The sequence below is a fragment of the Alligator mississippiensis genome, chromosome 13 (genome assembly GCF_030867095.1).
Source record: "Alligator mississippiensis isolate rAllMis1 chromosome 13, rAllMis1, whole genome shotgun sequence".
In the NCBI taxonomy this organism is placed as follows: Eukaryota; Metazoa; Chordata; order Crocodylia; family Alligatoridae; genus Alligator; species Alligator mississippiensis.
In genome coordinates, this window is record NC_081836.1 from 38,606,792 (window position 1) to 38,633,370 (window position 26,579).

The window sequence follows — 26,579 nt, forward strand, 5'->3', positions numbered from 1 at the left end:
TCTGAAGTTTTTGAAAACTCCTCTCTGAGCCAAGAGAGAAGAAAACAGCTCACTTACAAAGTCTTTCTTTCTTTTTTTCAAATTGGAGGGACATGTAGAGAGAGCAGCACCAGAAGGGAGATGCCAGTGGAATTAGAACAGCATAATTTTAAACTGCAAAACAGCCTCTAATAACAATTTCCTGCAGAGCCCTCGTGGCTTTTTTGTTTGATTTAAACTATATAATAAAATAGGAAAAGCAGCAGGGGGAAGTCATAAAGTTGTGCTTGTTTTTGCATGGTGAGGGAGCAGAACAGGCAAGTGTACTGTAACTCATGGGAAGCTATCACATTTTATAACTAGGAGAACACAAAATGTAATTAAAGAAATTGAAGTTAAGGGTAGCTTGTCTCTTCTGCTAATTTCACTCTATAGTATTTGCTTTTTTAATTCAGTAATTGCCATCTAAGTTACCCTGTATTTATAAAAGAAAGATTTACGCAGGTAATACAATGAGCATTGTAGCCACACCTGTTTTTCAGAGGAACAGCTCAATGATAAGACTGCATTATTTTTATTCATGTATTCATGTATTTATCTGTTTATTTTATTTATAAACCATCCTACCCAGTAAAGGCTCAGAGCATCTTACAATAAGAGAGCAAAATACCTTATAAAACAGGTTGAGTGAACAGGCAAACAAAGCAATTTAAAAAGTAAATAGAGCAAATAGACCTAATGAAGCTGCATTATACATTGTACAAGAGTCATTAGACAGAAAATCCACATCCTGGTTTCTGCTTTGTCATGAAGAGAGGTAGATCCATCAAGCTTTGTTTAGACTCTGTTGCTGATCAAAAGGTAAAGCCTGAGTAGTGTCCAATGGCAGCAAACTTCATTAGCGTTATCTAGCTTTGCTTAGTGATCCTACAGTTTTTGTGTCATGGGGCATTTCCTCCTTTTATCCTTTCCAAATGTATTGCCAGCAGATTAGGAGTTGTTTGTGTCTTTTTAGAGACACTGTTAATCCTATGCCTCACACTGGCTGCTACAAGGCCCCCACTACCTTGAATACCAACTAAAATATCAACCTGCAGGGGTGTAACAGGAATGTGAGGAAAATAAATATGTAGAGGTCACCCACTGCTTAGCAGGGTCCTCCTTTCCTGTGTTTGTATTACAGTGTCTACCGATACAGTAGCTCTTTCTATTCTACGCCTGGTTGGATGCCAGCAAGCCAAATTCATCGTGGTGTAATTTCATTGTCTCCAGTGGGCTTATGCTTGGGATAATTTTGGTCTGGTAAATTAATCTCCTTTACAATTCATTCCAAATTGTTTAAAATAAGAGTGTCTACTTCAAATAACAACCCTGGTGCACACGTCCTCAGCACAGAAAGTGTCGAGTCAAAGAGTATTTATAACTAATTCTTTAAACTGGGTGGATATTTGGTTTCTGCTCAAAACAGAATGAGGGATTTATGAATTCTCAGCCTGACCCTGAGTAAGGCATGACTTCATTCAGATCTTAGCTACACCGACTCCCTGTCTGTCCCATCAGTAGATAGATGGTATAACTTAGGTTTGCTAAGCAAGTCTGCCTGCGTTTATAAAGCAACTGAAGGAGCCCCAGGCACTAGATTGGGAACAGTAATATAATAATATAAAAATAGTGCCCCAGAGCAATGAGGCAGTCTCAAAATGTGTTTGTCCTGCGATAAGAATGAAACCTCTTCATGACACTGCTGTCTTTGTAATGTGACATATGGATCAAAACGCACTGTACACCGCTTGGCCAGTGACTTGAGTTGGGGAACAGAGGGTGTCTCTACATAAGATGCTTTACTGTACATTAGATTAATATACTGTGCAGTAAAGTGTTGCTATTTAATCATGCGCAAGGCTACCGCACAGTAAACTAAGCCAATCCGCAGTTATCTACTACCTGAAAATACAGATAGTAGATTAACTGCGCATTAGCTACTGTGCAGTAGTGTATATGTAGATGCTGGCAGGGAGAAATTTGTTCCTGGTCAGCCCCTAAGTCCCATGTGGCGAAAGCTGTGCTGGCTGCAGGGATAGCTGTCTCCCCGCCACAATGAAGAGGGAGTTTGCCTTCACAGAAAGGTCAGGTTCCAGTCTTGATTCATTAAGGATAAGCAGCTGAAGAGTATCCTGAGCATCTCAAAGGCATTGTTTCAGGGTCTGTAATATGTTACCTGCCGAGAGGAGCCTGGCCGCCAGCCACAGCATAGCTTCAAGTGGCCCGGCTCTGCTTTTTAACAGCACATGCTAAAAAGGACTGTCCTGATCCCCACCTGGCCAGGAGAGCTGTCCCAGCAGCTAGGACTGCTGCATCCCAGCCTGGTAGGAACTAGGTTGGGACCCGATCCCCATGTGGTGGGGAGAAGTGTCTCCGCCTAGTGGGGACAGTCACACAGGGATTGGGAGGGTCCCAATCCCCACATGCCTGTACCCCCCAGGTGGGGAGTCCTCTCCCCACCACATGGGGGTATCTGGACCCTCCTGATTCCCAAGTGGCTGCCAGGCAGCATCCCTGTGGGGACACCTATCCCGGCCACCTGGGGATAGAGTCCAATCCCCACGTGGCTGGGATGCAGCAGTCTACCAGCTCCTGGCCCCTTGCCAGCCCTGGGCTGGCACCCAGAGAAGCCTGGAGCTCCCCCTGGATGCTGCAATAGGGAAGAGCAGAGTAGGGAGCAAGAACATCCCTGGTCTCACCTGCTCTGTTTGGAAGTAAATTTGCTCCTAAGCCAGCACATGTGTAGACCTTTTCCCCGGGGGCAATTTACTGCTCCTTTTTTAATGCATAGTAACTTTCCTGTGCATTAATAGCATGTGTAGATGTGCACAGGTTCTCCTGCAGGAGGCATAATGAGTATTAAACTTATTAGGACAGGCTCAAGAAGAGGGGTAAGAAGACACAAAGAAATTGTTTGTAAGGTTGCCATCCTCCTCTTGCCCCTCCATTCAGTAGAAAGTAACTCATCTGGCCTTGTTCCTCAATATGAGAGAGGCAGCTGGAGGCCATGATGGGAACTGCCTCATGGATAATACCCCCAGGAGAGGGCTCCATACTTATCAAACTAAACTGGCTGTTTATTAATGGAACTATTTAAGTCCTGCAACTGCAGCTGGTATTCTAGTTGCATGCATGCAGGCTGGCTGCACTATTGTCTTCTCCAATCTCCTCTCTCCCGCACCTTCTTTTCTTCCCTGCTCTATGCAGGTTCTTAGAGGAGTGCAGTGCACTTTTTCCTTCTCTCCACGTTCACTGGACCATGTCCCATAACTGACATTTTATTCCAGAGACACACTTTTGGTTTGGATGCCTTCTGAACGACAGCTACAAAATAATACGTAACTACATCTGTACAGGCCCCACCACCTTCATAAAGTCAGTGAATATACATTTCTTTTCTTGACAACATAGAAGGTAGAGGATTCTAATGTCCTTTGTTATTAGAAAATTGAAAGGGTTTTCTTCATAATTAATAGTGCAATAACTGGTTAAAAATGATGTTTGATGCTTAGAGTCACTCAGCACACTTGTACAATTTGCACTTTCAATAAGCAAAATTTTAATATGTGTAAGGGGTACGAGCTTATTTTCTAATTAGAAAATATGTTCCTTTATATTTGTGCCTGCATATATAAGGCAAATATGTCTAAAAACAGTGGAGTACCAGGGAGTTTTTTACCAGAAAAGCACTGAAATATTTCATACTCTCATGTGTTCAGTTTCAATTTGTTTAAACAGCAATAACTTTAAAGCACTCTTTATATTATTTGGTTCTCATTAAGTGCTCTCGTGTGCTACTTATGCAGGTGAGAATAGTCTGAAAGCATATTAGGTATCATCAAAGAAATAACGCCTTTCCTAGTCTGTCACTGGGAAAACATTATTTATTATCTGAACTCACAATCCAAATTTAAAGATGGCTGCATAACTTAAATCTTGACTGATTGCATTCATAGTGGATATGGCTTATGCTCATTCTGTGTTCCTGGCTAAGGTCTCTCCTTTTTCACAGACTGTCATTCAGGACATAAAATAAAAAATGCCCTGAGGGGAACTACCTCCGATGCATGGCAGAAACTCTATGCAATTCACTTTTGATTACATACTCTCAAAACAGATTGGATTAAAGCATTCAGATAACCTAAAATGCATAAAGGGATTGGTGGGGAAAATCAACAGATAGTGTTGCACCAGGCTACCTCATTTCTGGATGACCTCCAGAGAGGAAGCAAAAACAACAGATCCTGAACAGTGTGTTCCTGAGAGATCCTAACTAGGGATTGGCTTAAGCAACTGCCCATCATATTACCCTTCCCTTACAAAAATCAAGCAGAATTTTGTGCTACAGCATTCCTGAGAGTTTATGTAAACTGCTGTTCTCCTTCATTTCACCAGCACCATGACTGTTACTGGCTGGATTCAAAATTACTAGGAATGAAGCCACATGCATAGATCTTGCTGAGATCAGAACAGCCTTACACACAACATATTTTTAAAGTACTACCGTCAGACCTTAACCATGGCTCTTCTTGTTTCTGAGTTTTTGCTAGATGTCTAGTAACTGAATACAAAAAGCAGTCAGGTGATGTTCAGATGCCCATGTGGTTTTGTAAGTTTCTTTGCTTTTTGATATTTGCTTCACAGTCTGATCTTTTAATGTCTTTATTGTACATATTTCCTGTTTAAATAATTTCTTATCAGTTATTTCATTTACTTGAGTACTTTGTGTAATTAAAGTTAACTTCACATTTAGTTTTAATTCAGCTGACCACAGTATTTCAAGGTATTATTCTGATATGTAATTATCTTTGGAATAACTGTATTATAGGTAAAACTCAGATGTTTAATAAATGAAGTAGGGATTAATTTGGACAAACATCTTTTGCATTGCATCTCGCTCCGTTTTTTATGTTACTGACCATGTCTAAGTGTAAAATCAGTTAACAACAGTAAAGATCCTAGTAGAATTCCCAGGTGTAGGTTGTAGCCATGTTGGTCTATGGACATAAGCAGACACAAGGTTCTTTGAGTAAATCTGATGTCTTTTATTAGACCAACTAAAGTAGTTGGAAAAATTCTTCTTTGCAAGTTTTTGGGTACAAACACACTTTGTCAGGCTGAGGAAGTGTCACAGTAGAATTCACAGCATCTTTGACTCATCTCAGAGTTAAAAAACCGTATGTGTATGTGAGGGGATGCTATTTTTGGCATGTGTGGGTTTTTTTATTTATTAGCTTCGGGGCACATTTTGTTTTGCAGTTTTTTTAGTTTTAGTTTGAATTTTTACTTTTCTTTTCTTGGTGGGAAAGAGAGGTATGCAACAGTCCAGGAATCCATTAAGAGAAGAAATAGCAAGTACAGATAAAACAATTAATTATAAAACTTCTCCACAGGGTGTAAAGCAACATACTTAGGGTATGTGTCTATTGGGGAGGGGAATAAAAGGTCTAAATTTAACTCAGGTTAGAAAACCAGGTTACTGTAGCAGTGAGGACAATTTGGATTTTAATTTGGATTTGGCTGTTTGAATTCAATTTCAGTCTCTCTCATAAACTTTTATTCAAGCTGCCAACCCAAATTAAAACCCAAATCCCTTTTCTGCACTATTTAAATTAGATTAGTAGTTCCATGGTAAGTGCACAGATTTATTTGCAGTTAACACACATGTCTAGAAAGGCCTTAACCACTGGAGACATGCAACAAAAGTGGTCAACACCTTACTGTTGGCCTTGGCTCTAGGCAGCTGCTGCTACTTACAGGTTTCCCTTGCTTTATGCAGGTTCTATATATGTGAATTTGCTCTTATGCAATGACCCTTTTATACCAAAAATTAATTATATTCGAGGTAAATTCACACTTATGCGATCAGTTTGGTGGAAGCCCTCAGTCAGCTGCTTTGTGCAGTGCATTGTGGGAGTGACACGCACCAAAATGTAGTCTCCTGTGTGGATCTGTGCTCCTCGCTCGTTGTCTGCGACACGTGTTTCTGTAGTTGCTATCCCCATTATGGTAACATTCACCACCACCCTATGCTTGTGTGTACTGTCTGCTGTTCGTGAGTACCAAAATTGTCTTGTAAAAAGTGGTAGAAATGGGTCTGGGGGTCAGTGCAGTTGAGGTCGTGGAACGTATCCCTATTTGTCACATTGTAAAGTAGGTTCCCTGTAGGCAAACTTGAGTTAAGCGTCGTTTCCCAGAAATGCATCTACGGTATAAAGCAAGGGAAACCTGTATTAGTGTTGATTACTGTGGCATTGCATGTTTCTACAGGGTCTTCACACTTAGCTTCAAAGTGGTTTACCATCATTAATGAAGTTTTAAAATTGGATGTCATGACTGCAGCACCCCAAATTTACCTTAGTTCTAAATATAGGAAGGAAAGCATTTACTTACGAGTGATGATCCTTTCTGCTGTCTGAAACCACTAAAGCCTATAAATAGTTCCTTTCTAGGAAACTTGCTAAATATGTCCATATTTCCTGCTACAGAGCCCTTCATGAGAATAAGGAAAGGCTTTATGACTGCCTATTCAGAAGATTGCTGCTCCCTTGAGTCAAATTCTGATGCCTATGCCAAGCCTGAATAAACCTATTTGGCATAGATGGGTTGCTTGAGAAGGGTTCTCTTTCTGGCCATGAAGTAAGACTTAATCCCAGTAATACCAATCAGTTTCATTTCACAGAGTTCTTGCATTTTAATGATATGATGTGTGGGAGAAAGGATGTCTTCCTTTCCATCACAGGATCAACACAGTCTCACTCATGGTGAATTGCCTGTTCAGTCAAAGCTTTGTCACTCAAAAGCTTGCTGAGGTCCTCTCCATGTGAAGAAATTTAACAATATTCACAATGAAATGTAATTTAGATTCACATTCTTGTGCACATAGACATATTAGGTCTATGTATCATTTAATTGTCATCCCTCTAGATGTGTTCCCATCTTCCCTTTTCTCCCCATTTTGCCATTATCTGCTTTCCTATAGATTACTGCCTGTGGCATGTTTTGAAGGCATGATTCTCCTAAGTGGTTTCCCCAGTGCTATAGCAAAGTGGGGTGAGCGAAGCAAAGAGGCACCAACAGGTGCTACCCAGCGGGGGCAGGGCACAGAATGGAGCCACAAGGACAGGGGAAGGGTGGCTCCTGCTGCTGTGTGCACTCCCGGGCATAGGTGGCAGAAGGCCAGGGCTAATGAGACTTAGCCCCTCCAAATGCAGGGCAGTGGTGGAAGCACAGAGGACCACAGGGCAGCCTGGGTGCAGGATCTGGACAGCTGCAGCAGTGGGGGAGGGGCACACATAGACACAGACGAGCAGCCATAGCCTGCAGGCAGCCAGGAACTCAGCCTGGTCCTGCTGCACGTGCAGCAGCACCCAGCACGTAAGTGTGTAGGGGGAGAAGGGGCATAGAAGGGGCAAATCAAGGCCCCTCACAGTGAGGGAGGGATTGGGGCGGGGGCAAGGGCTGGGTGAACAGGGCCCCAGGGTGGGTCGAGGAAAGGTCAGAGCTGCGAGTGGCTCATCCAGGGGCACGGGGCTCCCGCCAGTGTGTGCACCCCTGGGGCAGGCATGCAGGGCACGTGCCCCCCTGATCTGTGCGTGGGGTGGAGGCAGGCTGCCAGTATGGGCTGGGACTCTGTGCACTGCTGTCACTGCCCTGGCAGTTGTGCGAAGCCACATGACTCCTGTCACTGGGTAGGTAGAGGCCTCAGCACAGCCAGTGTGCAGGAGGCATGTGTCCTTCCTTGCACGGCTACTGGGGCAGAGGCAGCAGAGTGCAGAACCCCAGCCCAAAGCAACAGCCTGCCTCTGTCCCACACACAGATCCAGGAGGATGTGCCCTCCATGCCTGCCCTGGGGATGTGCACAGTGGCAGGAGCCCCCTTGCCCCTGGATGAGCCACCCAGGCTCCAACCTTCCCACAACCTACCCTGGGGCTCTGTTCACCCCAGCTCCTGCCCCTGCCCCACTCCCTCCCTCACCATGGGGGTCTCAATCTGCACCCCCACAATCCTTCCCTCCCTCCTTCCCCCAACACACTGCTGGGCAGTGCCTGTGTGTGTGTGTGTATAGAAATATCGTTTAAGTTTTACTCAGCCTCCCCAAATAAGATTTTCTCCCTCTGCCTATGTTCCGGGGCAAACATGGGGGGTGGGGGGGGGGTGCCCCTCAGATCTGTGCATGTGGGGAGGTTGCCGCTACAGGCTTTGCCCCAGGTGTCAAACTTTGTTGCTATGGCACTGGACTTCCCCATGGGCTCCATCTCCACATAACCTCAGTAGTTGTGCTGATCTACCCCACATAAGTGGGAACAGTGTTCTGAGTTCAGTGGACTAATTGTTCTTTATAGGGAGGAAGCTCTATTCTCTTCCCTAGCCCACAATGTCCCCACTTTATAAAGTTCAGAACTGTATGAAGTGCCTTAATTTTCATATTTACTCTCTTAATGTGTCAGCACTGGCCTAATACATACATATTCCTAGACAAAGATGTACACTTCCCTATTTAAACAGGTTTTTTTCCAGCCAAGTTTCAGCTAATTATGCTAGCATGCACTTTTAAAATGGTACTTTGTCATATGTCATTAATCATCTGTGAGTTTTAATCCAAATAGGTTCAAGTATTAATAGGTCAAATTATTTGCTTATTCAGCCATCAAGAATGGATTTGTAAAGGCGTAAGAGACTGAGATGTAAGGTGCTTAAAAATGTGTATAAACCAGGTTCTAAGGTGTATGCTAGAGATGAGGGCTAGTCATATGCTCTCACCTAGCATATGTTCCCTACAACTGTTTATTACCCACTCTGTGCTCCTATCAGTCTGACTAGCATAAGACTATAAGAAGTGCCATACTCGGTCAGCCACAGGTCCATCTAACCTGATATCAGTCTTGTATAATAGGAGAGACTGCTAAGGGGAAGGTCATACACATTTCTGTACTTATTTCGTCCACTCTCACCTCCCTATTGTGTTTTCATATATCTTCATTTATACCTCATGTACTTTTTAAGCACTGAAGAGTTCAGGCCCTGCCCTTGTTATTAACTAATCAGCCTCAGGGGATTGGTTCTAAAGTAGCGGATATCTGAAAATATATGAGATGATTGTGTCCAGCTTCTGATTTTAGCTGCAGAGGAAAGTGTTAGCCATTTCACAACTATTGTAAAAGCTAAAAGTAGATGAGAAGTAGCATAACCTCTTCCCATCCTCTTAGAAAAGAAAGGAGGCTTAAGAATGCAACATGTCTGTTTTTCTTTCTAGCCACCACATAAACATATTCTGTTGTTGTGTAGGAAGGAAGAGAGAAAACCTCCAACTTTGCCTAAAAATAAATGACTTGCTCTCTGGGATTTTTGGTGGAGAATGGAACATTTTGTTTAAACAACCTGGAGGATAAGTGTCTCGATACACAACCACAGCAGCAAGAGTTTATGAACCTTCCTTATCAGATTGCTTTTTTTGTAATCTGATAGTTTTTAACTGACCTGAAATATCAAGGTGACATTGTAATGAATGTTATTGATCTAAATAAATAACCCGGAGCCCTTTGAATTTTTTAGTATAAAATCCATTAAATTTTTTTGAATGGCTTTTTATTTCTCCACTCAGTTGATCCATGGAATATTTGACTGACAACCTATTGATTTTCTTGTTTTCAAATCAAATTATATGGAGGGAAAGAAAGGAACTTTTCTAGTTTTCAATGGTTTTTTGCACACGTATAAAGAAAAAAATATCCAAGTAAACACAAGCTTTCACTGACTCATGGGACTGCTCAGATAGATAGTGATTACTTCTCAATTGTCATCTGTTGGACCAGGAGTGGTTCTTTTCTTAGGTTTACTAATATTCCTGAAAATATAGCAGGTGTTCTGTCTTGTGTATTCTGTCCTCTATATTGTTCATTGAAACGATCAGTTGTTCAGTTCTGCTACAAATTCAGAGCTATGTAAACATGCCACTTGCTGTCTTTTATGACTGATTCCTACATTGATTATTAGGAGAACAGTGTAAGAAAACATCCTGCCCTATCAGTTATTTTTACTTTAGGGAGTGCAGGGATTCCCTGCCCATCAGAGGGCTGGCTGGAGCTGTCCCACTTGAGCAGGGACTCCCTGCCCAGCCACGGGCTCCCAGGCAGCTGTTCCACTGAGCAGGGAAGCAGAGAACTCCCCAGTCCTGGTGCCTCTTCCCAGTCCTGGAGCCGCTTGGCTCCCACCTCCTATGGGGAGCTGGGAGCAACACAGTGTCTGGATGTGGGGAGAGGAGGGGAGGCAGAAAGCGGCCCCATCCCAGTGCTGATTGGGTCTCGGCTCCTGGGCAGAGCTGGGAGCTGAGCAGTGCCAGGACCGGGGACAGAGAACTCCCCCGTCCCCTGTGGCCCCCTGCTGCTGTGGCTGACCAGGAGCAAGTTTGTATTTACAGGTAGTAGAAAACTGTGCATTAGCCTGATGTGCTGACTGTGCAGTAGCTGCTGTACATGGTGACACTTTACTGCACAGTGGATTAATCTACTGCACAGTAAGGTATCTCGTGTGGATTCACGCAGAAATTCTCAAGTGGGGTGAATGCAAAATTCAGAAAAGCTGTGTAGGGGGGCTTGAGGGCTAAAAAGGTCAAGAACCACTGTTCTGCAGTATATTTTCTGGGCTCTGTTTTCTATTCAGAACCTGAAATTCCAGCCCAAACCCATAAATACCTGTCATAGACCTGCCTCCTGGTGCACTTGCAGAAACATGGATAAACTTAGTGGATTTTAAACAGAAATGCAAAGTTCCCACTGCCAGACGACCAAATCCTCCACTCTGCAAGCTAGATCCAATAATTTGATGAGCCAGATCTGGCATGTGTGCCATAGGTTGCCAGCCCCTGCCCTACAAAGTTGTTACAGTGGTAAATTTCCCTCACTGTGGACAATGAGGAGTTTATTTCCAATCTGAATTTGTCTATCTTGCTTCAACTTTCAGTGATCAGCTCTTATTATAACCTTGTTCTGTTAGACTGGAGACCCACCTATTACATTTTTCTCCGTCATGACAGAACTTAAAGATTTATCAAGTCACCCTTTAGCCTTCTCTTTGATATACTAAACAAACAGAGCTCCTTGTAAGGCATGATTTCAAGTCCTTTCATCAGTCTTGCAGTGAGAACGACTTCTAAGCTTCAGGTCTGGAGTACTAGCAGGGAAGATGATCTGTGACATGCCTATGCCCAAGATGTACAGAGGGAGCCAGAGACTGGAGAAGCAGCTAGACACTTTAGGGAAAATGATGCTCTGGGTGAACTTGTATTTTGGTGTCCCATCCCATCCTCCCCATCCCCCGCCCCCCCAAATCAGCAGCAGTGCTGTAGGAAGAGCCGGGCAGCCTGGGTAGGGTGTGGGGCACAAGACGCAGTCCAGTGGGGAGGCAGAGCACCATGGTGCTCCAGGCAGGCAGGTGGGCAAGCACTGCTACCCTTGCCTGCACTGCCTGGCCTGGCTCCTCCTGTGCAGTGGCTGGAAGTGGGGGGGCAGGCTGAGCTGGGCTCAGCTCCTCCTGCCTGGGGAAGGGATTGGCTGGGGTGGGGGATGAGCCCTACTGTGAATGCAGGCTGCTCACACGCGTGTGTGTGTGTGTGTGTGTGTGTGTGTGGCACCCCCTAACAACGGCGCCCTGGGCAGTCGCCCACATCACCTATCCCTAAGGACAGTAAACTTGCACATGGGAAGGAAAGTGGGAATGACTGAGAACAAGCGTTCTTCTGAGACTTTGGTAATGCTGACTTGGACGCTCGATTCCCCTGTGAGATGCATAAAGGTTTTTAGTTCTGCAGCGGAGAACCAGATGGGATGGAGGAGGGACAGTTCTACACACAACTCCACAGTGAACCAACTGGGAGGACAGAGCCGCTGAAGGGAGACTGTTCTCTTTGTCCAATAGTTTTCTGTTCAAAGTTGTAACAGTGATTTTCCCCTCTTGGAGGCTCTCTGTAGGACTGTGGGAATGTTGGCCTCCCCTGGCAGTTTCCCCAATTAAAGTGTTGGGGAAGAAGGGTTAGGTAGTACACACTGAAAAATTAAAGATAAGTGGAAACCTCTTCTAGACTCCATCAATAGAAGGCAGAGTGCCAGATGAAGTAAGAGTGATAGGACACAACAACTGGACAGAAAATGCAGGAATGAAAGTGGGAATTACTGACAACAAGTGTTCTTCTGAGGGTTCAGTAATGCTGCCTTGGTTACTTGATTTGAACTTGGATCTTGATCATTATCAAAGCTCCAGCTCTCCAACCAACTTAATGGTACAGGTATATCTGATTCTTTCCTAACAAGATGAGATGTCTGCAAATTCCTAAATCATTCCCTTCACTAAATGCAAATTTGTTCCATTTTTATAACAAAAATGGTGATGGAGCAGTTGATATGTCCTGTAAAATGATACTGAATTGTTTCCATCCTGTCTGTTGTCTGATGACTAGAAACTGAAAGTGATTGATCTTGCTGAGCTGATTTATACATGGGAAAGAGATGGGAGTTGTGACTGTAATTTTTTTTTTCTGTGGTGTCTAGAGAACTGTATGAAATATATTTTCAAATGCATACAACTAAAAGTTCTTTGCTTTCCTTGACATTACAGCAAAAGGATTGTGCAGTGGATAGGATTAAGGTAAACGCTGTGAAATCTTTTTTTTTTTTTTTTTTTTTTACATGCCCAAATGGAAAGCGGGGGTGGCTGCACTGCTATGATCCTACTTAGGCTGAAGTCTGTGACAAGACCCCAATTGCTTGGAATAGAGAATCAGGATTTTATAATCCATCTTTAAATTACTTTTCATGATCCAAGAGTGAAGGCGCAAGGGATTTTGCATAGACTGAAGAAAACAGTAATATAGTAGCACTGTTGGAGGAGAGCAAATACTTACAAATACAGCTGGGCTCTAGTGTGGAGTCATTACCCTGAGTCTTGTACAATTTATTGCCTGATAGATGCCAGAGATGGAGACATTATGTCACTGATGAGTAAGTTCCTGACAAAACTTTGGCACACTGATTGACAGCAGTAAAACAGGAAAGAATCATCCTCGTGTAAAAACATTACAGTCACTCAATGAAAGAGGCCTCCTTATGGAATCCCATGTGCAGATCTGGTTGTCTTACAACAGGGTACTCTAGAATAGGGAGATTAATCTAAATATTCAAGAGACCAGGAAAGTTTTGTTATTTTTCTGAATTTTGTGCTTTAGAAATGCAAGCATGCTACTCTTTCAAAAGGAGGACATAGAAAGCTGTTTTCAGCTGCCGCATTCAGTAGTAAAACTGCTATTGTCTTCAGTAAGGCCAGAATTAAGCATCATGGGCCTGATATCAATTTCCAGGGAACAGTGCGGAGAAGTTTTCAGAATAGGGCCCAATGAAAAGATTGCCACTGAAATATATGGAAGAGAAGGAGGCTACATAATGAGATAGTAAGTTGGGATGCAAACTTTGGCCCTGGACACAGATTTCAGGTGGAATTACATTCCATGGAGCCAAATCCTGTGTATTACTTCAGCGTATTCCAGGTGAGTAAGGCTAAATAAGGAAGGTCATCAGTCTCAGTCTTTGTCTCACACGGCCCATCTAAACATTCAATTAATTCACAGGGATAAATTCTAGTGCAGTCCACAGGGATGAACTGGCTAGAGTCAGCTGCTTCTGGGCACAGTGTCTGGACTTGTACCTAGGACTGCAGCAGTTAGAGCCAAGGCAGAGCACCCCGAGGCTGGCAGGGAGCCTGGGGGGTCAGCCCCAGGCTCCAGGCACCAGCACCAGGCGGCAGAGGGGCTGGGTGGGGCACAAAGGTGCTAAAGTATGGGGTTAGGTAGGAGGCAGCCCCCACACTTTTGCACCTTCATACCCCAGCCAGCCCTGGTCACCATCTACACAAGCATTTCAGTGGAGTTCATTACTCCACCATAAGAATGGGGACCATAAGAAAATACTGTCCCCAACAGGACTATCTTATTAGATAGTTAATTCATTTAACTTCAATTCAGGACTATCTTATTAAAGAGTTAATTCATCTACTGCACCCTAATACCAGCATTCGTGTAGACAGTGACACTTTATTACAGAGCTAATTAGTCAGCTCCAGTAAAGCACACAGGTACATGCATCCACAAAAAAAGAACCTGGCAAAGGCAGAAATAGGAAAGAATAGCAAAAACAGCTTAAAAGGCCAGTTTCTTGCTCCTAGTTGGTTGCAGTGTGCATATTCATATGAGTAAGCCCACTGAAGTTGATGGATATGGCTTACAACCTACAAGCACAGCTCTCTACTTTAGACTCAAACCAGCAGAGTTTCTCTAGAGTCCTTCTTAAGACCATATGAACCTGTGATCATTCCTGTAAGATTAGGCATCAGGAAGGTGACTAAAGTAAGCAAAAAAGTATTTAATGCTGTTATTTCCAGTCTCATGGTCCTATGGCTTTCCTAGAAAGAGCCATTCCCACTTTGCTCTTCTTCTTATCAGAGGAAAAACAGTTTGTATTTAAAACATAGGTTGTTTTTATTTAAATATTACATATCCAATGTAGCAACCAGGGCCTGGTACAACCTGCAACCTTCAAAATGGAAGCTGAGCTTCCGTTCCTGTAGTGTTCCCCCACATCCTCGCAGAGCAATTGGTTCTGCTTTTGCACATACACTGAATTGTAGAACAGTTCACAGTGTTCATGTCCAAGGTCAGTTCTACTGACCTGTTAACCATATTGACAACATTCTGTACATGTGTAGATGAGGTGTCGTGTTTTGCCTTAGTGAGAAACCACAAGACAAAGGTAGGCAGAAAACACCATGTCATCACCAAGTAACATAAATAAAAGACTATGACACGAAAGTGAAACATTTTAAAGAGCAAAAGGAAAATAGAATTTCTATATGAAATTTACTTTTTAGGTTAACTGGAGAAAAAAAGTTACTATAGGTGCCATTCATGTCTACTAGCTTGAGATTTTTTTTTTTTATTGGTATTCCCTGTAATGCGTGTAGGTAATATAAAAGAAATTAATACAAAATTTTCAAGACAGAAGAAACATTAAAAGTACAGATATTCTGGGTGTGTCCCCATGAGTGAGAATGTGCATTTCCTCAGGGACAACTAGCAGTGGCACGTGTTTGTGCAAGGACTGAAACTCAGGAAAGTAAAACACAAATCCAGTGGAGGTGTGCAGTTAATGCTCATAATGTAGAAGCTCTCTTTCAGTAAGTGACCTTAGTTTGTTTTGCTCACTTATAAGCTACAGTGCCCCAAACATTTTATTTCTGAATGAAAGCATCCGCATGTGGGTGCAGTATGTTTTAATTAATGCATATTAACTTCACAGCTTCAGTTCCTGATAATAAGATGATAATATTAAGCTACTTCAGGAAAATAGTAGAGTGTGGGGGCAATCTATTTCTTCCAAATATATACAGAAACAAACAGGAGAAATTGTTTTCTCTGCAAGAAAAGGAGACCTTTCTAATTGAAGGTAAATGAAAGCTAGCAAGTGAGTTTAGATAACTTACGAGTCCTCTCACATGCATCTATCAGTACCAGGACAGCACCTCATTGATTTATTCCACATGTTTCCACTGCTCTACTAATAATCTTAGGTCACTTCCTAATAGTGAAAGAATTACTGCTAAGCGAATGAAGATGGAGTTAATACAAAAATGCCTATTCAGATACCATCCATGGTTTGAGTAGCATGAAGACAGCTGTGCAATAAAGTGCTTCCTGAATAGAAAATTTGTGTCTCAGCTTGCTGTTACATAGTCAGCTTTTCTTTTGCAAAAATTCAAAATGTATTTTTAATGAGGATGTATTGCTTTTTTAAATGATTCAGTTTCTGAACAATATTATTCATAAAAGAGTGAAGAATTAAGTCGTTCAAGTTAATTAAAAAGCTGTAAATGTCTGGAGTTACATGAGAAAGCATTTAAGCCTAGGAAGATGTTATGCAAGTCAAAGGTGAAATCTCCAAGAAAATAAAAATGGATTGATCAGGGGATCCGTCAGTGAGTAAATGTTTGTTTTTGTTACTAGATAGCCATCCTCCTTTAAAATTACATTCTGTAAAAGATGTTCACATTAAACATTTTTGCATAGACCAACTGTCAGTAGGAATTATGTGGGCAAAAAGTTAGAAGGCTGAGGAAAGTCTAGTGCTTAGTGGGTCATCCTTGCTGTGTCACCCATAATTTTCTTCCTTCTCAATTTTCCTAGTCCTAGATATAAAATGAAAGAAATCTTTAAAAGTAAAGCTTTCCTTGGCTGCGAGTTTTTTGTTTATGCAGAATTCTCATATTCCTCATGACTGACTAAAATTGAAAGTACTTAAATTTAAATAAATGTTTTCTATGGACGATCACCTTGTTGCTTCAAAGCAAAATTGCCCTGTTAAAAATCTTCTCTTTCTTCCAAATGAGAAATGTGCTGTTGTTGGTAAGACTGTTGGTAATTTCTCTTTGTCTGGCCTCTGAAATTAACTCATCGTTAACAACACTAAATTAAAAACCCATTAACCAAACATGTACTCTGCCATGCCTGGCATAGGCTTGTGACTTATTTACTTTAATGTAAATTAGTTAAAAAGGAGCTGTCCTTGAGTTGTCTTCGTCTTCTTCTCTCACTAATATGCAGTTTCTATTGAAAACAGGAATAGTCACAATGCAGATGTTGTCTATAGCTTTGTAGTAAAGTGAAAAGTCATTTCACTGTGATACTAAGCTCTTCACATACTTTGTTCCTGGCTCACTGAGCTTAGTATCACAATGAAATGAGTTTTTACTGTGCCACAAAGCCATAAACAAAATTTGCATTGTGACTATTCTTGTTTGCAATGGAAACTGAATATCAGTGAGAGAAGAGGAGGAGGACAGCTCAGGTACCGCTCTTTTTTTTGCTAGTTTACATTAAATCAAATATGTCACAAGCCAATGCCAGGCATGGGAGAGGTCCTGGCAGAGGTATATATTTGGTTTAATGGGTTTTTATTTAGGTCTAGCCCACTCTTTGTAAATCCCACTTGGTAAAGTCCCGTAGAACTGCAACATTTGGTAAGGTCACCTCAAGATGCTTTTTGATGAAGGCTTAAAACTCCAGAAGAAATTCTCCAGATCTTCCTGTAATGGACCTCCTAGTATCATTTGTACATTACTGTTGCTTTCTTACCTTAGCCAGATGTGCTTGCAGTTTGTTTTTGATATCACCTATTTCAGAAATGCGATGATCAAAAGCCAGGTTGGTATCTGTGTATTGTTTCCACATTTCTTCAGATGTGTTCTCTAGCACATTCTCCATTTCTTCACAGAGTTTGGCAGAGTTGGCCCGTGCATTCTGGGAGTTCCTGATGTTGTCATCACTGAACCTTGCCCATGTCTGAGGAACTGAAACACTGGATGGAAACAATTGGAATTGAGTGAAAAAGAAATCAAAGTCCTCAGCTGAACTGAGACTTTCATTCAATTATAGCTGAAAAGCATTGATGAATTTTATAATCAGTACTTCAGCTTAATTGTGTGGGTTTCATATATTATTTTGTTATTTCCCATAAGCCAGTCTGTGTGTGAAGCACAGAAATGTTTTAATTACCAATGAACAAAGTTTCAGCAGACCTATTGCTTCATAGGATTCTAGCAGTTTTTTTGCATAAAATACATAAAAGATAAAATTACAGGGTTCTCAAGTTAGATTAATCCATTTGCTGATGTGCTTTAAAGTAATAAATGTTGTAGGGATGAATTGTCTTGTAAAAGTACAGAAAGATATAAAAATGAGCAGCAAACAAAGGAGATTTTGGTGCATAACAAGGCTGTATGGGCTTGATGTACAGGTCAGAGTTAGAGGAAAGGAGGATTTAAAATTAGAATAGCCAGGAGGAGGAATGAAAAACATAATATCCTGGAAGTTGGAAGAGTGATGTACATTAACACCCAAATAAATTTTCCTTTTCTAGCAACAATACTTGTATGGCTGGCAACTGAAGGTCTCAGTGCCCTTGGCATTATTACCAGGGTAAGTTTGTTTTTGTTTTGCCACTTAAAGAATTACCTATTCTTGCATAGTTTCTTCCATGTACTTAAGCACAAAAGTACAATTTTTCAACCTCAGGGCCTGAATGTCAGCATTCTGTTCCAACCCTTGTCTTTACCAGGTGCATATCATGCTCTAAGCTTACACCTGGTGTAGCCCACTTGGAACTTGGCCCATTTAGTCCAGGGCAAAGGATCTTGCTTTGTTTCTCCCAACCTTCTGTTGTTGGATCTTAGAGCAGGCGGCTAAACTGTGTGTCAGAGGTGGAGGACATGCAAGATCAAGCTAGCCAGGGAGCACAAGAAAGAGTTCATAAAGAAGATGTTTACTCCATAAACCCTTTCCTAGAGAAGCTGGAGAAGACTGGCCCTAAATCTTGGGGTAAGCACTATAGGTTAGTGTCTAACATGCAGATCTACCAGTACCCCTACTTAAAGGAGGAACCAAGGGTGCTGTACTTAAGACTCTGACCATGGATTCAGAAGTACAGGCAATCCCCACTTAGTGCTAAGTGAAACAGCGTTATTTTGTTATAGCGCTCATGTTACATTCATACCTGATTCCACTTAGTGCTCAGCAGGTTTTGTTATAACGCTTACAGTCGCCCTCTTGGTTCGTCAAAACTTTCAATTTCACTTAGCGCTATTTCTGCTTAGCACTCGGTTTCTCGGGAACCAATTAAGAGCACTAAGTGGGGGCTGCCTGTATGTTCAATTCCCAGCTCTACCAGCTCTCCCAGCTCTCCTGTCTGTGTGAACTTGGGTTAATTAATGAATCCCCCAGTGCCTTGGTTCCCCAAAACTAACATTAGAACAACACAATCCCCCTCGCTGCAAAGAGGACTGGGGAGAAACTCTAATATTTGTAAGGTCCTTGGATATTGCTTACAAACATGTTGTAAGGGGCTACTTTGAGCCAAAAGACAGGCACCCATTGCCTGTCTTTTTTGCAATTTGGTGTACATGTGCAGGATTGTTGAAGACTTGGTTCATCATCCAAACTTCACAACTGGCCTGAATCCTCATTGTGGGATGCACCAGAATCCCCAATTCAAACATCACCACATCCATGTGGCTCTAAATTTGCAGCTTCAACTTTTCCTAACCTGAGCTCTTCTTCCCAAGCTGTGTGCACTGCAGTCATGCCTTTAGGACTGCTGGGACATTATGTCCTAGATGGTGTGTCTAGATCTTGGCATGGCTGCTGGCCAACAATCCATGGGCATGTAAGGGATAAGTCAGAGCAAGACTGTGGGTTAATGTTCAGTATCCAAACAACCTTTGTGCTTGAGAAGTGAATTTTCAGCATGCCCAGCCCCTCATTTGGATAGTGACCTCCCTCCACCCCAACTGCAAATATCTTCTATAGGTCATTTCAGTCGGTCCTGTCACCCACAAAAGCTCTATTTCATTGCTCTTTTGTGTTTCCAGCATTAGTTTGTTAGCAAAGAGATTAGTTTTACCTCCTTACTGGAGGCATTTCCCAACATTTCAGGGTGATTCATTCTTCTTTTCATTAGAAAACAGATAGGAACACCTACTAGGCGATGGTAAGGTGTGTTTGGTGTGTTTTCTAAATCCCTCTGTGGGAAAATCTATTAAGTCTAATTAAAAGCATATCTAAGGTGTAACAGGGCACCAACAAAGCCCAAGCTGGGCATTAAAACTGATTTGCAGCTGCAACCTATTTTGCTAACTCCATATTAACAACCCAAACGCTGAAGGCATTTTGGAACTGTAAGCAGTAAAAGCTAATCTAGATGTTCAGCATGAAAAAGGATGCATCTTGCACCATTGCCTGCTTTCCAGTTTACTTTTTTAATAGACTTCTCAGCCACCTTAATTTTTTTTCCCATCAACAAAAATAGGGTAAAAAATATACAAAGACCTGTGATTTATACCTGATCTTCCTCTAAAGTTTTTGAAACTAAACTGTTAAAGACCTGCTTGCTATTTCTAGATTTTTACTACTTGCTTTGTTTAATATTTTAGCTGAACATTAGGGCTGAAGGGTAACACATGCACAAAGAAAATGTGATCTTTGCCAATGTTTGTTTTGTCCATGGATAGTTTTGATTTTCTGTAAGTTTTCTCTCCCTCAGATCAAACACAATAAACTTACCAGGTGAGAGGAATTGAAAGCTCTTGTTACTGAAAACTAAACTGCCCCAGTGCCACCATAAATGTAGGCAGTTGTCTTGAAAAAAATAACTCACACAACATGATGTCGCAGTGAAGTACATTAATCAGCATTGTAAATGTGTAAGTTTAGAATTTAAAACCATGATTGCTTGAACTGCCCCTGCTTGCTGCTTCCAGCCTAGATCTTCTCTATTTTCTTTCTGCCATCATGCATCCCAATGGGATTATACATCTCATCATAAAAACAGATTTCCTAGAAGGTCTAATTCTGTAGTCTCTGAGTTTCTTAATTTATTGAAAAGGTTGTTTTCCCACTCCAGATAATCTGGTTCATTCTGCTGAATGGTTCAGGTATAAAGTACCTGCCATGCTCCTGATTACAGTAGACATACCCTAACATGATGGCAATTTCAATAAAATACTAATGGGAAATGGCTGTGCTGGAAGTACTGCGTGTTCTGGTAACAGGGAGCAACATAAGAAAAATGGTCAGCCTGGTCGACCCCAGGATTGCAAGGCATCTACATTTTGGGCTGCTTTGTACCTCTGTTGACTAAAGAATTCTTGTTCACTGTCAATCTAGCAGAATGCCTACCAGATTCCACCCAAGATATGCCTTCATTATAGTCTTGAAGTGAAGTGAAGCGAGGCCTTAGTGAAAAACGATACTAACTGACCTTCCCTCTAAAAAGCAGACCTTCATAAATTAGTGCTTACTGCCATTCTAAAATCTGAAGTGGAGTCACCATCCTGCATAGTGTTGTATTGCTAACTAATCAAGCAGCAATACAATATTAGTACAACAAACACTGCCATCTATATTGCGTACATTTATTTTTCTTCTGTAGTTTTTAAGCCAGTTGTATGTGTATGCTTGCCCTCATTGCTCCCCGTGGTTATCAGTCATTTTCTCACCAGCAGGTCAAGGCAATACTTTTTAACAACTTACTAAAACAGGAAATCTAGATCGGACGATAAAGGCAGGGTATTGTGAACATTCTCAATAATGCCAGTATGATGGAAAGGCTTAAACATTTCTGACAAATGTGGAGGCCTAATTCTCATGTAAATCTGGACCACTCCAAGGAGCTTCGTTTGTGACACCATGGTTTTGACCCAAATACTCCCCAATCGCACACTGTTTCAGCTGAGTTTTGCTTTGATTAGTTTTTAGGGAAAGGCTGCAGGAATCCTTCAAGGCATAGAGCCAAAGTTTTGAATAGCAGTAAAAGAAAGTCCTAGATGGAAAAATAAGGCTTGCTATAAGCTAAATATTGTGCAGGAACCATAAATTATTGAACTTCCAAAGTCTTCCAAGAAAGAAAAAGTGGGAATTGTGGTAAAAATTAACCAGAAGTTTTCCCCACCTCCATGGGCTGCTGGAATGCAAGAGGAAAAGATACAATAGCTAATTAGACTTACGTGCCATCTATTTTTTCTATTCCATGGTAGAATTTGATGCTGTCTGATGTGTTCCTAAGATTATAACACTTCTCATCAATAAAATGGGCTGAGCTTTTATCAGAGAGATCTCTCTCCAGCGCATGTTGAGCATCTCTGTTGATACTGCAAAGAACAAATTATCTGAAAATAAAATCTGTCTTTCATCAGCATTTACTTTTGCACCAACTCACTGGTTCCTTTCATCCCAGTTCCTTAAGGCCTGACTTCTGCATGCTTAACATTACAATCCCTTGATATTCTGCTCAGTGGCACATAGACTACATGCTTACTGCATAACCATTGAGTTATAGAGCGTTCAGAGAACGAGCAGCTCCAGGAGTTGCTCCCAGCTCACCACTTAACCTCTGGTCTAGGGACAGAAATTACACATAAAGTGATTGGAAACCAGTTCAAATCTGTAACACAACAGAAGTTTAGTGCCCATAAACTGCTTTCAAAATGGTTAAAACCAGTTTAAGATAAACCTGGATGGATGTAGTATCAAACTTAACTGATTTAGGTTAAATCAATTATTTGAATTTCTGTCCCAGATCCCTTCCAAATTCAAGTTAACTCGCAGTCCCCCAGCATCCCAGGATGTTTTGCACCTCCCCTACAAACCCCTCTTTGCAGGGTGAGTGGGCTAGCTTGGCACAAGCTGTCTGATCCAGTCAAGCAGGGAGGTGCCTGTAGTGATTCTTTCTGTGATTCTGTCATTATAGCCTCAGGTTTCATCTCCCTTTGATGTGTTATTGTAGGGGAAAACATTAGGGGTGTGCGAAGTGGGCCCTATTCGATTTGGATTCGGATTCGGACTGAATCAGGAACAGTGATTCAATTTGTTGATTTGGGTCACTGTCCCTGATTCAATTCATCTGAATCCAAATCTGAAGATTAGATGCTGATTCAGAGAATCAGCAATTCGGACATAGACACAGCTTTAAAAGTTTTTTCTACATACCTTGAGGTAGCAGGTGCAGCTTGTGATCGCTGCAATGCTGGGGCACATGGAGCGTCCCACAGGAGCACGGTGGGGGGTGGCCCTCCATGTGTTCAACAGTGAACCCGGAAGTACACACTGGAGGCCCTTCTCCCCACCCTCACCGGCTCAGTGATCAACTGCAGGGGGACCCCCGAGTGCCCCACCCCAGACCCAGGAGGCACCAGTTGCCAAGCCGGCAGGGCGTGGGGGGGAGCCCCCTCTGTGCATTCCCCGGCGGACCTGAAAGTGGACCGGAAGTGCTTCTGGTCCACTTCCAGGCCTGCTGCCAAGCGCACTGGGGAGCCCCCCGTGTGTCTGTGGGACACTCCATGTACCCAAGCATTGTGGCATTCACAAGCCACCTGTTACCTAGAGGTATGTAGAAAAAACATTTAAAGCTGTGTCTATGTCCAAATCTATATCTGAATTGCCAAATCTTTCCGAATCTCTCCAAATTGATTTGGAGGGTTCTGATTCAATTCGTAGAGATTAAAGGGTCCTCTGATTCAATTTGGATTCAGAGATTCAGCCACTGAATTGGGCCAAATCTCTGCCAAATCGGCTCAGGGACTGAAGCTTTGCATAGCCCTAGAAAACATACACATTAATTTTTCATCCCTGGCAGTCCTGAGTAGTTAAAGGAAGTGACTGATTGGATAACCTTCTAATCAGTATGAATTATTCTAGAATAGTTTATTAAAATATCTTAATACACTAAAATAATTATATGCCACTGCAACAAAATTCCCATAAAATTTGATTCATCAATATATTTAAATAAATCCATATTAATTTAATAATAATTTACTGAGCTTTCATATACATGAAGATCTATTTAGATCAAAGGTTCATTAATAATTAATTTCCCCTTTGAATTGAGTATAGTAATTAAAAATGTAATTCATAATTTTACTGCAATATAGCAGGCATGTTTGCATAGTTTAGCCATAATACTTATGATTCTCATTTTAAATAGGGGAGTTCAGGTTCTGTGTGACTTCTGAAACTGAGTTACATTCTTGTTCAAAGGTTTCATAGTCTCATAGTTGTTAGGGGTTGGAAGGGACCTTACAGATCATCAGGTCCAGCCCCCCTGCACTTGGACAGGAAAGACCGCTGGGATCAGACAACCCCAGCAAGATGGGCATCAAGATGCCTCAAGGGTCAGCTCACAGAAAATCTACCATTTTTTTTGTATATAACATGCCTTTTCCCAAAACTTAGCTGCTGGAAATTGGGGTGTACATTATAAGCAATGAAATATGGTAATAACAGTTTCTGTATCTATCCAGGGTTGGGGAGACTGAAAGTGATGCACCACAAGGAGAAGCACAGTGAGCATGCTGGTCTCTCTAGTTACTAATACTTACCAGTATTTTCAAGGAAAAATCCTTTTTTCTTCATTCTGTCTCTCTCAGACCAGGCTGTACCTGATTCTGGGATGTGTTGTATAAGAGAAAATATGGTGTTTACTACCTTGGGGCTGTTACTGTGTGCCATGCGAAGAACTCTGATCACACAGAACACTTTCATGGGAGTTCCATTTGTGGCATTTTCAGACTTAGACCTTCAGTTATTCTACCGATGTGGTGCCAGTCTCTCCAAGCTTTTAAATCATGTAACTGAACGGAAATACTAAACTGTTTATTTATATCTGTGAATACATCATTGCATAAATGTAACACTTCTTTTAAGCAGACAAGGTTCCTTGGGTGAATTTGATATCTTTTATTAGACCAACCCAAATAGTTGGAGAATAGTTATTAAGCAAGCTTTCGAGTTCAAAAACCCTTCGTCAGGCTAAGGAAGTTTCAGCAGTTGGTGTGTGCTCTTCTGCTGAAACTTCCTTAGCCTGATGAAGGGTTTTTGAACTCGAAAGCTTGCTTAATAACTATTCTCCAACTATTTGGGTTGGTTTAATAAAAGATATCAAATTCACCCAAGGAACCTTGTCTGCCTATGTCCTTAGACCAACACGGCTACAACCTACACCCTTGCAACACTTCTTATACGACAGACAAGGATCCTTGGGTGAATTTGATATCTTTTATTAGACCAACCCAAATAGTTGGAGAATAGTTATTAAGCAAGATTTCAGGTTCAAAAACCCTTTGACACTTCTAATAAGGGAGGCAATAAAGATCTATGTCTTACTTGCTTTCTTGCATGCAGAGAATAACTTCTGAAGAGGCTTGCAAGTCTGGTGACACAGTGTAGAAGACAGATCAAAAGGGAGAAGGGATGTTTTGGGGGAGTGCTCAGGGAGAAGGGATAGATCCTCTTTGATCAGATGGCACATCAGAACTTATGGCTTAGTCTTGCGTGGTACTGGGCACATGCTTCCTCTTATTACCTAGAAATGGAGGTGGAGACACCCCAGCAGCTGGCACAATAATAAGACTCTTATTTTGCCTTTGCTATGTTCATTCTGGCTTAAAGATATTGATTAATGCTGAATTTAGTTTTCTGCTGTCTAAAAGAGGCTTTTAATTAAAATAGTTACCCCAGTTGTTGGTCAATTCTTTCTGCAAGTTTTCTCATTCTTTCTTGACAAGACTTGAACATATCAACCTCCTATAACAGAAAATGCCCAACTGTCAATACTTTCATTACACAGAATGTGCTCCAGTGGATTAAATATTATTATTCTGCATAAAATACAGACATCTAATTGCTCTTCAGGAAGCTGACATATGCCATTCTGTGCCCCACTTAAAGAAGGCACTTTTCATTTCCTGGTATTTCTTCTGTGCAATAAAGGCAGCCATTAAAGAGAAAATAAGTTTTTAAGTAGCTTTTTCATAATATATTGAGTATATGAGTACATCTGAGTGGATGTGGTCCCTCTAATAAATAAGATCAAATTGTGTTTGATTTAGATATGCTAGAGGCCTTTCAGACCTAAGTTAGCATAGTTTCCCTAGCTACTTATATGTCTCTAAATTAAAAAAAAAATAAAACAAACTTGTTAACTTAAAAGTAGACTAAGTTAAATCTTGCTGACACTACAAACTCCTTGAGAAGCTGTAAGGTAACTTTCTTCAAAATACGTAGCAAATATTTAGCTAAGAAATTGAAAGTCAAGTGTCTACTTAACTTCATACAAACAGACTCAAAGAAACCACAGTGGAAACTACATAAACTGCAGTCATGGTCTCCCAAACAATCTTAACTGTGCCTTTATGTTGCTACATCTGAATGTAGCCCTGATGGGTAGCAGGTTTCTCTCCATATTAGTCAGTGGGTGCCTACAGATGTTTAGGGGATCTGCTTAAACTCATGGTGTTTTATACTAAGCACCATGAGTTAAAGCTATCCACTGCCCACCCCCACCCCAGGCCCAAAAGACGTTCACTTTCGGCTTGAGCCTGCCTGTAGTGGCACTGGCCAGCAGGTGGGGGCACTCCATCAGCCTCCAAGGAGACTGGTGGAACTGCCCCTCCCCGGCCCTGCTCCCCACCCCTCAGCTCTGGGATTGTCAGCTGGGGAGGGCTGGGAAGAGGAAGGGTGCAGCAGGGATCTGCTAGCTGGGTTTGGTCCGGCTGTGCTGTAGGGGGGTGGAGCAGGGTGGAACAGACCCCCTCACCTTGGGCTCTCCCCACAACTACCCTGACAGGGGTATTGTGGGGAACCAGGCTCAGCCTCTGAGGTGAGGGGACTCCATTCCACCCCACCCCCACTCCAGCTCTTGCCAGGTCAAGTCCAACCAGCAGCTGCCTGCTGCTCCCTACCCTTTCCCTTTCCCCTCTCCCTCCCTCCCCCACTGACAGCCTTGCAAAGCATGGAAAAAAATAACCCTGGAGGGAACACAAGTTTTCTAAGACACTTTGCTGTAGAGCACCTTCGTCTAATACCTCATTTGACAAGGGTTAATTTTTTGGCCATTTTAAAAGCAGTCATGTATTATGTTATAAAGTGTTTCCAGGGGCCTGATCATGTAAAAATTGTAACTTGTGC

General features: G+C 42.0%; 2 protein-coding genes across 3 annotated transcripts in view; one reads left to right on the forward strand and one right to left on the reverse strand.

Moving 5' to 3' along the window:
• TEKT5 (tektin 5) overlaps window positions 1-26,579 on the reverse strand; it is a 40,362-nt gene that overhangs the window by 9,697 nt on the left and 4,086 nt on the right. Inside the window, exons 3-5 of the mRNA XM_019494605.2 lie at window positions 25,126-25,196; window positions 21,620-21,763; window positions 17,196-17,418 (exon numbers count right to left, since the gene is read on the reverse strand). Of these exons, the coding sequence (XP_019350150.1) occupies window positions 17,196-17,418; window positions 21,620-21,763; window positions 25,126-25,196 (438 nt within the window). The remainder of the gene's footprint in view (window positions 1-17,195; window positions 17,419-21,619; window positions 21,764-25,125; window positions 25,197-26,579) is intronic.
• The window catches only part of NUBP1 (NUBP iron-sulfur cluster assembly factor 1, cytosolic), a 62,310-nt gene continuing 40,336 nt past the window's right edge, over window positions 4,606-26,579 (forward strand). The window contains exons 1-2 of one of the 2 annotated variants that reach the window (XM_059716522.1): window positions 4,606-4,630; window positions 17,980-18,038. In XM_059716522.1, coding sequence (XP_059572505.1) covers window positions 4,615-4,630; window positions 17,980-18,038 — 75 coding nt within the window. In that variant the 5' untranslated portion in view covers window positions 4,606-4,614. Of the gene's footprint in view, window positions 4,631-17,927; window positions 18,039-26,579 lie in introns of those variants that run through there. The other variant, XM_059716521.1, reaches the window with a different exon arrangement.